Source organism: Galleria mellonella, unplaced genomic scaffold (genome assembly GCF_026898425.1).
Source record: "Galleria mellonella isolate WM207_F2 unplaced genomic scaffold, CSIRO_AGI_GalMel_v1 utg65, whole genome shotgun sequence".
Lineage (NCBI taxonomy): Eukaryota > Metazoa > Arthropoda > Insecta > Lepidoptera > Pyralidae > Galleria > Galleria mellonella.
Genome location: NW_026442138.1, coordinates 5,630,507 through 5,642,636, shown reverse-complemented (window position 1 = coordinate 5,642,636; position 12,130 = coordinate 5,630,507). Strand labels below are relative to the sequence as shown.

The 12,130-nt window shown below is 33.3% G+C and overlaps 2 protein-coding genes across 3 annotated transcripts; one reads left to right on the top strand and one right to left on the bottom strand.

Moving 5' to 3' along the window:
• Positions 1-853: 853 nt before the first annotated feature.
• On the bottom strand, positions 854-2,730 carry LOC113519748 (cysteine protease ATG4D). Its single transcript, XM_026904931.3, has one exon. The coding sequence runs from the start codon at positions 2,444-2,446 to the stop codon at positions 1,028-1,030; it is 1,419 nt and encodes a 472-aa protein (XP_026760732.2). The 5' UTR covers positions 2,447-2,730; the 3' UTR covers positions 854-1,027.
• Positions 2,731-3,620: 890 nt separating this feature from the next.
• On the top strand, positions 3,621-12,105 carry LOC113519648 (U3 small nucleolar RNA-associated protein 25 homolog). 2 transcript variants are annotated; one of them, XM_026904797.3, is made up of 8 exons: positions 3,621-4,243; positions 5,009-5,617; positions 7,480-7,722; positions 8,608-8,882; positions 9,109-9,264; positions 10,095-10,290; positions 10,917-11,093; positions 11,903-12,104. In XM_026904797.3, exons 1-8 carry the CDS (start codon positions 3,815-3,817, stop codon positions 12,065-12,067), a joined length of 2,250 nt encoding a protein of 749 aa, XP_026760598.2. In that variant the 5' UTR covers positions 3,621-3,814; the 3' UTR covers positions 12,068-12,104. The 2 variants fall into 2 exon arrangements, with proteins under 2 accessions (XP_026760598.2, XP_052756612.1); XM_052900652.1 differs by having other exon boundaries at positions 3,877-4,046; positions 11,903-12,105.
• The last annotated feature ends 25 nt before the right edge of the window (positions 12,106-12,130 follow it).

Here is a 12,130-nt window from a genome sequence, read left to right as displayed (position 1 = left end):
TCTCAATTTTTTTTTTATTTTCCTGATATGCGCCAAGTGGCATTGTCAGAGCATAAAGGATATTATATTTAAAGATGATAACTAGCTAGTATTATAAATCGAATATTGTACTGTGCGTTGTTTATTACGGATTTATAATGAGTTTACAGTAATGTAATTTTAAATTATATATTATAATTATCTTTGGAGCTGATCATAAGATTAAGACAAATCGATTGATATTAGAATCATCAAAATCGGTCCACGCATTGTTTTTGAAATGGTGGGTAATGGAATAGTAACTCCGTTTGCGCTATCAGTATAGGCTGGCGGTGCCCTACTGAGATGAGAATGAAAACAGGTCAAGTGGAACTGTATGTAGGTCGACTTGGTAGGATATATATATTGCTAGCAATTGGGTTGGCTCCATTACTAACAATCCTTTCTCCCACCGATCTACGTGGTCTAGAGCGCCACAAAGGAAATATATATAGGCTGATAAACATATTACCCTCTTTGCGCAGTTGAGTAAAATGGCTTTGTTATAATAAAATCGTAAGGATTTTATTAGTCTACTCAAACATAACTAGATGTAATTCAAGATTGAAGAGGAAACAAAATTGTGGTTTTATTGATTGTATTTTTAATAAGTACATTCTATTACCTATTTACATTATTTTTCTCGAGTATTATAAAACATTTATTATACAATAAAATTAAGTACAATCAATCAGTTTATAATAAAAATAAACATTGATTAAACATTTACGAATTTTTTAATAAAATTATGACTCTTGAAATTACGGCAATAAACAATTATTTAAAAAAAATATGCTAAATTGGTACAATCAACTTAATGAAAAAAAAGACAAACTTGACAGTTGCTTTTTATTTTATTATGATTTTAGAAACCCTATTGGATACAAAATTAGTATTGTATACTTAGCATGTTATTTTGAGATAACCATGATATACATTAGCATAACAGTACTTATGCAATTTGTTCCAATTTATTAGGTACTAACTAGATTTATTTGGTAACTTGATATTATACTAATACAAATTCTTCTGATTCAATGTCAGTATCATAATCTTGCATACTAGGGGTCACCCAGTTCTGTTCAGTTTCATATATAGAATATCTTATGTTTGGTGGGTCTATTACATTAGCGCAAGATCCACTCTGCAGTGTAAAAATTGGATACTCAAAGTTTGCAGATACTCCTTGTGGAATTAGGAAAGACATTATTACATTAACAAAGGTTTCAAAATCATGTTGTGTTGCAAGATAGAAGCCTATGCAACATGACGGATCCATTTTACTAAGTGGCATTTTTCGTGGTGATCGACAATGAAAAGTCTGTAATGAAAAATTTGGTTGCCACACATCAACCATTTCTTGGCAGTAATGTGGGTCTAAATGAATCAGTCTGTCATCTTGATAACCAACAAAATATAAAGAATGTTTTGGTCTTCCTCCTATAATACCTATACAGAAGTCGAGTGTTAATAATGATGTAAGGCAAGGTCCATATATTGGATTAAATTTGTCTGTTCCTAACTTCACAGGTACTAACAGGATAAGGGATTTCCATGAACCATTGGGCATCAAACATAATGAATTTACATCTTCAATATAAATAGTTGAATCTTGAGCAACATATACTTCTAAATTATCAAATTCATAATTTTCTTTGGAGGCAGCAGCCATGACAGCTTTTAAACAATGTGCTACAGAAGCAGGACCATACCAGTCTCCAGGTTTCTTTCCTAGAGCTTCACCTAATCTCACCATTTGATGAATGGAGAGGGGACTGTTTACAGAGGATTTATCTCCAAACCATTTTATAATCATACGATGTAAACAATCTTCCTGAAACTCTCTGGCATTTTGAATTGCTTTGTCTGGTGACCATCTCCAGTCCCGACCCAGAAAATGACAGACTAGTGCCTGGGCCAACAACATTTGTCCACTTCGTAACATGCATCCCCAACCACAATCTGTGGTAAAATTTGAGCCATACATAGTAGGAAATTCTCGTCTATATGTCATCCACAATCTACTTATGAAATCTGATTTGAAGCCTTCTATACCTTCCCCATATATCTGCTCCATGGGTTGATGTGCAGTTGCCTCTGTTCCTATTTCTGTTGAAGATTCCAATGAGCCCGTAGGGCTCAGTTTACGGTGATAACAGCGACCTAATAGCCATACAGGTGATTCTTTGGAAAAATTTGTCTTTATTTTTACCGTCCATCCAAATTTCATGTTATTCCACATGGACAGTAGTTTAGATTCAACTTTTCCTTTGAGATCTTGCAAATCTTCCGTATTTTCACGTGCATTATCCTTGGACCCTGTAGCTTTACTTTTTTCAATTAATGTTGGAGAAGTACTTTGCATAGCATCACTAATGTGGGTGTTCAGCTCAGGGTTATGGGCAACAACATTACTAGGGCCGTTCATTTCGATACCTAAGACATAATATTTACTAAACTACACCTACTGTTTATAATGCAAAAGAGAAATATCATTTCTTTTTGCTAATAAAATCTTCATATAATTCAGAATTAATGTAAGTAGTAAATTTTATTCTAGAGTAGTTGAAAATGGGAGAAAATGAGTAAAAGGAGTCAACTTCGATGAAAGTAAAAATAAAATCAATAGAATAGATAACTAACTATACCTGCCTAAAGCCGATAAGTCATACTCACAGATTATGAGACTAGAGTAGAGAGTCTAGTCCTAAAAGACGTGTTTTAATCTGTGGAACAAATATCACTAATTAGGGTTGAGCAAATCAAAAAGTTGATGAAATAACGATAAATTAAAAATTAGCACAGCTAAGTTAATTGTGATTAAAATAATTAGCTGTTAGTTATAGCCATCCTCGAGTTTTCGACACGTTATAACGTAACGTATGCACGGCTAACACTGTGCTAATTCTCACTATTAGTGGTGGTATTCTATTATTGAAAAAATAACCACTGCTAAGTTATCTGTCGTCAAAATAGCTAGCTATTGGTTATAACCGTTCTAAAGTGCCGATACTTTATAGCGTATCAACGACTCATGGCTAACTATACCTTCACCTTCCGATTATGACAGATATTGTCATTTATGGCAGCTAGCTATTATTGACTATCTTCTATCGATAGTCCCAAACTGTTGTTACACATGGACCGTTATTCAGCAAAATTGCTAACGATAAGGGTAACTTTGGTGTTTTAGCTAGACAGTTCTATAAAACAATAACTGATTAGTAACTTATTGTTTATTTAGTTTGGTTTATTATAACACAAATATATATATTTATTTAGTTATTAAAATTGCGGCTAGTACATCTTTATTATTCACAGAACATTATTATTATTCTTATTCCACGTCTCACAATAAAAATCTGTGTGTTAATAGATATTATATTATATAGATTAAAAATGAATAAAATTCTAACAACATATATTAGAGCGAGATAAATAAATAGGACAATTCACGAACACACGATATACCATATAGTATTTCATTAAACTATCAAAGTAAAATATTATGAGGAATAGGTTTATAAAATGGGTCCTCTAATTCGATAATTGTCAATGTCAATTTGACAAACATGTAAAAAAGTTTAGACATTCTCTTTGACAGAAATGAATTTTTCTCATGTTTTCTACATGCTTGATTTTGCCGAGTGTGTTGTGGATTTAAATAAATTTAAGAGTCTATTCCTCAATTGTATATAAAAGTTCAGAGACGTTTTTTGTTTTTGTGTTTTTAATAATTTTATAGACTGATTACTTCTTCGATTAGTGCTTTTAAAATTTTAATTCCGAAGTAAATATGAGTAAAGGCAAGAAATTTTTTGGTAGAAAGAAAAAAGGAATAACAAAAAAAGTTGTAAAGAAGAAAAAAGCTGATGAAGACTATATCAATAAAAAATCCATCTTTAACAGATATAAAAACAAACAAAAAATGGAAAAGGAATTAGAGATAAAACGGCAGTGGGAAAAAAAAATTCAAGAGAGACAAACAACATATTCTGATGAAGAAGAAGAGGAAGAGGATGCCTATGGTCAGTTGGTATCATGTTTCACTAATAAAAAAGGCAGGCTCACTGTAGACAGTGAGGAAAGTTCCAGCAGTGATAATTCAGATACTGAAGAAAAAATTAGAAGTAGTGATGAATTAGAACAACAAATGACATCGCAAAGTGACTTATGTGATGATGTAAATGAGGAAAAAGATATAGCCGGTACTGCAGAATTAGAGGTATATCAGTGTAATAAAATATTAGAAATTAACCTCTTGTATCCTTTTTTTGTATGTAGGCAGGATTGTTCTTAGTTTATTTAATACTTGGGTATGTTTTTGACGCCTCCCTTGATCACTGATGAACATCAGGTTCAATATCTCCATGTCAGATGCACTGTGTCTGATACTTATACATTGGGTTTCTAAATAAAATGTCATCACTCACTGTTCTTAGTACCTCTCTTACATTTGATAACATTACTACACATTCTTTGGATTTATGTCCGCTTGATACTGTGTGACCCTAAGCTCAGTATATAGGTGTTGTACTGTATTGTACTGCATACTTGTATAATTAATATCAAACCAATGCAATTAGTGGCTTTTCCTAGTCTTTAGGTGAATTTCCAATGTTTGTAATATATACATATATGTATATATATATATATATATATATATATATATATATATATATATATATATATATATATATATATATATATATATATATATATATATATATATATATATATATATATAGAAATTGCCTGACTCTGATTGTTGACATTACTGCAAAAGGATATTTAGAATATTAATGGGAATGGGAGATAAATTATAATATCTCAAGCTCTGTGACTTATTTTTGCATGCATCAAAGGTCCTGGGAACAACATTTATGAGAACAGCACAAAAATTATAGAATATTTATTATTTATAAAGAAAAAGATTTGAGTTTTAATTTTTTTCTGTTGTATGAATTAAAGTGAATTTGGTATTTTCTAGGATTCCAATGAAGATGAATTTGAGCCTGAACAAGATAGCAACAATGATCCTTTCACTAGGCATCTACAATATGATTTAAGTGATGAACTATTCATTTCCCTCTCAAATTCTTCACCTAATGTAGACCAATTCATCAAAACCTGGCCAGTACTTGGAAACTTATCTATAACAATACCAAAACCAGTAGAAAGTAATTTAAAAAGAGTGAAACCTAAGATTTCAATATTAGAGAAAAAAACATATGCACCACATGGATCAGCTCCACATAACATTACCAAAATAGACTTTAATTTACTACATTTAAAGTCACAAATTCATGGTAATATCACATCTAGTAATAAAATTAATCTGATTAAAAAAGATTTAGAACTGATAGAAGTGTTAACTCCCTTACAAAAGGAACTGTTTGCTGTTATAAATAATTATCAGGATTTATATTACCCTGAAAGAACATTTATAAATGCAGATGAAATTCGATACATTTATTGTCTTCATGTTGTGAACCACATGTTAAAAACTCGAACTAAAATCATACATCATAATGCAAAATTATCAAAGAAATCTGACATGTCTGATGAATTTCGGGATCAAGGTCTGGTGCGACCAAAGGTAATGTTGAAATATTTATTATATTGTAGTTTAAATTATAAAAAATCAACTTATAGGTCATATAGTTACATGGGGCACTCAGAAAGTTTTGCGACACTATAAAAAATGTTCTGTAGGTAAATATATTTTTATTACATCTTTTCAAAGTAATCTCCACCAGCCTCTATTCAAAGTTTCATGCGTCTGAACCAGTTTCCGAAACACTTTTTCCAGTCCGCTGGAGACACCTAGTTTACAGCCTGCTCGAACGCTGAGAGCGCATCATCCGGCGACGAAAATTATATCCCTTAGAGCTGATTTTTTATTTTTTGGAATAAGAAGAAGTCACATGATGCTAGGTCAGGGCTGTAAGGAGGGTGACCCAGGAGTTTGACTGGTGTGCTGTCTAGGAAGTCTCTCGATTTGATTGCGGTGTGGGCGGACGCATTATCGTGGTGGAGCAGTAGCCCGCGGAGCCCTGTGTTTGGTCGTTTGTTGCTCACAACAGCGAAAACTTCTGACAAGCATTTGGTAGTATACCATTCGGCGTTAATGCTTCTTTGGTTTCGTTTCGTTTTGAAACACCCAAACCGTCGACTGACGCTTTGTTTCTTGATCGTATTGATAAATCTAGGATTTATCACCTGTAACGATGTCGTAAATACGCCGAGACGAGCCTAATTCAAATTTTGTCTATCATATCATAGCACCATTCCACCCTTCTGAACATCGGTGAGGGTGTACGACACCCGGCGTGAAACTATCCTCCGCACCCGTAGATGCACGTGTAGAATCTCGTGAAGGCTTCCTGATCTAATCAGCAGTATATGCTGAATCTCTTGGTATGTAACTCGTCTATTGTCTTGGATCAAGTTTTTCACTGCTAGCACGTTTTCTTCCGTAACAGCCGTCAAAGGACGATCATTTCTTTCTTCATCCCCCAAAGTTAGTCGACCACGCCTAAATTCATTATACCATCATCCATAAATGCCATTTGAAGTTTATCGTGCGATTCATCCGGTTTCAGGCGACACTTAAAATCGTAAAAAAACAGCGAAAATGTTCTCGACGCAAATCCATTTTTCAATGAGACACGGTAATTTTAATTAGCTTGCAAAAAATGTAGAGGGTAGTTTGAATTTTTATTTTCATTTATAAGTAATCATATTTGTAAATAAATTATAACTGGCCAGTCTCACCTACATAAAAACTTTTTCTTGCAATACTTTCTGAGTGACTTGGTATGGTGTATATATGTAATTGTAAGTAGTATGTTGTGTAGCAATTTCAGTAGTAGTTAATTATGCATTTACTTATATTATCCACAATCCATTGCTTTTGAAAATAAAACCTTATCCAAAGCCTGCAAGGCATTTACTTTTTGCAACACATTTGTGGTTGCCACTCAAAAACTTTTCTTCCCCATTGCTTCTCGAGTCATTGAAGTATAATGTCTGATATATTATTTGGCATTCTCTAGTTACAATTTTATTTTAAATATTACTAAGATAATAGTAATTAATACATACCTACGATATTCTTCATTTTTCTTTCAAGGTCATAATCAACATAAACTTGGTAATTTACTTAGGTAGTAGCTCTATATTTTAAGCTTTAAGTCCCTACCCCTTCAAATACATTGGCTTTTTTAGTTTATTGTATTTTTCAATTTCAACTTGATGGTGAAATTATCCCGTACAGATGCATTTCTCAGGAATTAATAAGTAGCATGAGGGGTTCCATGTCTGTCACAGTGTATTGTGTGTTTGCTATGGTACTGTTCATGTATATAGGCAATGGTTACCCTTTCTACAAGATGGACTGCCAGCTTGTTTGCTATTTCAAGTTCCATAAACAATTAAATTTAATTAATATTTTTTCAGGTTATAATATTGGTTCCATTCAAAGATGCAGCTTATAGAGTTATTAAAACAATTATCGATATTTTAGTGCCAAAAGAGGCTGGACAAGTACTGAATAAAAATAGGTTTGAAGATGATTTCACAGGCGGTGAACTGATAATGCCCAAAAAAAACCCTAAACCGGAAGATTATGAACTATTATTTGCTGGCAACACAGATGATACATTCCGTCTTGGCATGACTTTAACTAAGAAAACACTCAAGGTAATAAAAAAAGTTGTAATAGTAATACTAGTACACAATTTTAGATATATCTTAAGTATGGAGTAACAAAAACTGGACTTTTATTTCGCCTACATCGATTTTCCCTACAGTTTTTCTTTTAAACAAAACAAATGGCGCCATTTTAAGTGTACCAAGTAAATCTGTGCGGGCCACCTTCGACTGACCCGCTTTGAATTGGGGTTGTATGTTATGGTACAGGCTGGAGAAATAAAATATCCAATCTTCTTATGAAGTCCCTTTGTGCTGCTCAGAAGAGTTCTTCTTAATATCTCGATCGGAGTGAGGTCTGCTGGTCAGCTGGTCATCTGGTCATGCCGCCAACGGCATAGGCGGCCTATATTTATACCCCGCCCGGTTGCATGTTATCTGTTACTAACCAACGTTGGTGAGTTGCTGCGAGCGGGACGGAGCGAGTGTGAAAGGGAAGCGCGAACTATTCTGAGTAGCTCTATTGGGTGTCTATTTATTTTCCAATTAAACTTAATTCTATTAAATACAAACTATCTGTTTACAATTTATCTTATTTCTGCTTATGGGGAGTAAAACACGATACAGAGAATGGTTTATTAAACTTACAAACTATGAGAAAAACATACTAAGGTCCACTATTTACAACTATAAAATGTAACAATTACAAGATTAATGTCGTAAATAACTATGAATAACGCGAACAAAATCTATTAAAAATTTCTCAGATCAGATAGAAGTCAGTATTTGAATTTCAATTTGAAATTATTTTTGTTCGTGAATAAAAGCTCCGGGCGTCGTCGGACTGGGTCTACCCCCTAAAGCTGGTACTGTCTATAGTTTATTATATATATTTTTTTATACATTAAAAATAAAGGGCAATCTTTTTCTTTTCAGCTATACACAGATTTTTATTCATCTGATATTATAGTGGCCTCTCCTCTTGGATTACGAATGATTATTGGGGCAGAAGGGGAGGAAGATCGTGATTATGATTTTTTGGCTTCTATTGAAATATTGGTAATGGATCAAACTGATGTATTCCTAATGCAAAATTGGGACCACTTGCTCCATGTCTTGGATCATTTTCATTTGCAGCCAAAAAAAACTCATGGGGCTGACTTTTCCAGAGTTAGATCTTGGGCTGTAAACGGATGGTCAAAATACTACAGGTAAGGCATTGCACAGTTGAGGTAATAAATACCATCCTCCATAAATACATATATATTGCATGTCTTACATGAGTATCCATGAGAATGGTATTGTACCTGCTGCAGATTTGTGTGATAGAATATTACCCAGTTTTGAAGTTGCAGTTCTACCCAATTTTAAAATGTTCATTTACTAAATAGTAAAATTTATAGGATTGTAAAATTATTTATTTTTATCGTTTTGCAGGCAGACATTGATATTTTCATCTTTGTTGTTACCAGAGATAAAATCTGTGATGAATAAAAAATGCTACAATTATGCCGGAAAGGTTATAATAGCTAATCCTGTTGAGGTGGGCACTATACAGCAAGTGTTAATACAAGTACCACAGATATTCCATAGGTGTGTATAATTATGTATTTATAATTTGAACATAGGTGCCACAAGGACAAATTTATCTGTCTTACCACACTTTCTACATGGAAATTTTAAAACGGTATTAGTTAATTAATTAAAGCCACGTGGTCCCGGTATAGAATAGGTCACCTCCTTTCTTTCCCATTGGAATCATAAGAGGTGACTGAGAGAATTTAGTAGTCAAGGGATGGCTAGTAGCGTCTTTCTTAAAACATCATCAAAATTTGTGCTTGCCAACCCGCCTGCCAAGTTTGGTAACTACTGGAAAAATCCCCAATGAGGAGGTCTATGTTCAGCAGTGGACAGTTAACGGCTGTATCGTCATCGTCATTATCATTAGGTAATTAAATCTAACTTAGGTCAGGTTAGTCTCATTAGAAACACTGTCTAATAAAGTTTTCCATTGATCACTTTCAGACAAGATAACATTTATGTTAAGAGATGAGGTTTTAAAAATTTTTTTATGCTCACCTACATAATTAACATTTCATATATTACTTACTACCAGAAGGCTCAAGTGGCCCCATTCCTAGCAATATGAGTATACTCTGTCAGGTCGGCCTCCATACAGTGCCTCGTGGTTACTCACCAAGTGGTGGCCACAATGGGCCAACTGACCTAACTTCATCGTCATCAATTCATCCTCGATTGGTAATTAGAATAAGCTAATGGTCCCGATTTCATCTTAATTAGTTTATCCTTAATTAGTAACTTGCCATTTTACACTGTTAGCATAGATGGATGTAACATTTTTTTTAATAAAAAAAATAAACCCTCTGTTCAGAGTCAGTATTAACACCGTTATGTTTTTACAGGTTCAATGCCACAAATCCATTGAGATCAGTTGATGAAAGATTTGATTACTTCATCAAAGAAATTTTACCGAAACAACGTGATACGTTGATGAGCCATACACTTTTGTATGTTCCTAGTTATTTTGATTATGTTCGTATCCGTAATTACTTCAAAAAGGAAGATATAAGTTTTGTACAGATATGTGAATACTCAAAGGTGAGTTGACATTATATTAGTCATTTTGACTCGCGACTCCGTCCTCGTGATTGGGACATATTGATTGCCTAGGACAAAAAATGACCGTCGAGATGCCAAAAGGAAATGAAAATGCTTTGCTAGTTGTACTTTATTTTAATATACTACCAATTTATCTGTGAATTGAAGAATTGCTTTAGTCACACTGTGTGTTGTTGTCATTATTGAAATAACCGTTCGATGAAATGGTAATAAAGTATTTTCTGTGATATAAGTCTTGAGTTTAGCACTGGAATTGCTGTTAAACTAAGGTAACTGTTAAGGTTAAACCTTAACCAAGTGTGTAAAATAAATAAATAAATTAAAAAATAAAAAAAATTGGCATAATTTTACATTCACACACACAAAATGCTAATTGTCAGTACAAAATAAGAATACTATGTACTACTCCTCCGGTCAAGATGTCATAAGGGGCAACTAAGGAACAGAGCGTAACACTCCTCTAATGGCAGAGAATTCATGGCCAGCGGTGGCACGTCAATGTACTGTTATACCATTCGGCGCATATCACTATATACTGTTCAGTTTCAAAAGATAATTATTAATATAGACATTTTTGTTTACTGGTACTATTCAATTGGTTGCAGGATTCCAAAATTGCACGAGCACGAGACATGTTCTTCCACACTGAAGCTCATTTCTTGCTGTACTCTGAGAGAGTACACTTTTTCAGGAGATTTCGTATTAAGGGAATTCGTCATATAATATTTTATCAGCCCCCTACATACCCCCATTTTTATTCAGAAATGTGCAATCTTATGCAGGTGATTATTTTTCTAACATAAATAATAATTTATTTTTTAAATAAAGAACAGGAATTTAATAACTAATTCCATCGTGGAACTGAATTAATTACCAATTGTTTATTTCATGAATGAACGAATGAATGAATAGTTTATTTTCTCTTCACAAAAGGTAGTATAAAGTGACAACTTGAGGTACAATTCGATATGAAGACCAATTTTGTGAGAGACTGGTCCTTGCGGTAGGTTTTGAAGAACCTGTGTTACAAGTCACCAGTTCAGTTTCATGATAATGATATATTAAAATATAGACTATAAGTACATCATTTAATACAACTATTATTGTAATTGTAAAATTGTAAAAGTGGACTTATATTGTTATTAATTGTGTAAGAAAATCGATACAGTCCCTTTTATGACAGCTTTTGGAGACGAAATATCTAAATTGTAATGTAAAATTTAATCGCGAGGTTGAGTCAGATGTACTTAGCTATTTCGATTTGCAGGGAGGGATATGCCAGTGAAATTATAAAGAGTACAGAGGCATAACATCTTAGTATTCAGGAATAGTGATGCATGAGGTTCTATCATTAATGTCATATTTGTCTCAATATATAAAAATTGCCTGTCATGGTGTTCGTTCGTTTAATCGATTTTAATAAAATTTTGTAAAAAGCTATTTTTGCTTCAATTTAAGAGTAATTTAAATTGAATCTTATCTATTGGTAAGAAAGAATGGACTCGGTTAGTGGCAAAACAACATTTAAACGAGCTTAATTAGCTGAGTTTACTATAAGTTTGGATAACGACGAAGTATTTATTATTTTCAGGAGAGCAATCAAAACAAGTACGGTGGCAGCGAGTGCAATATGACGGTGTCAGTAGTGTGGAGCTCGTACGACGCAGCGCGGCTCGCTGCATTGCTGGGCACACAGCGCGCCGCACGTATGCTGCATTCCGACAAGCCTGTACATATGTATATGACTGGAGATTAATAAATTGTATAGGTATATATAATAAACGTTTTATTAATAACAATCCACAATAACAACTAATTA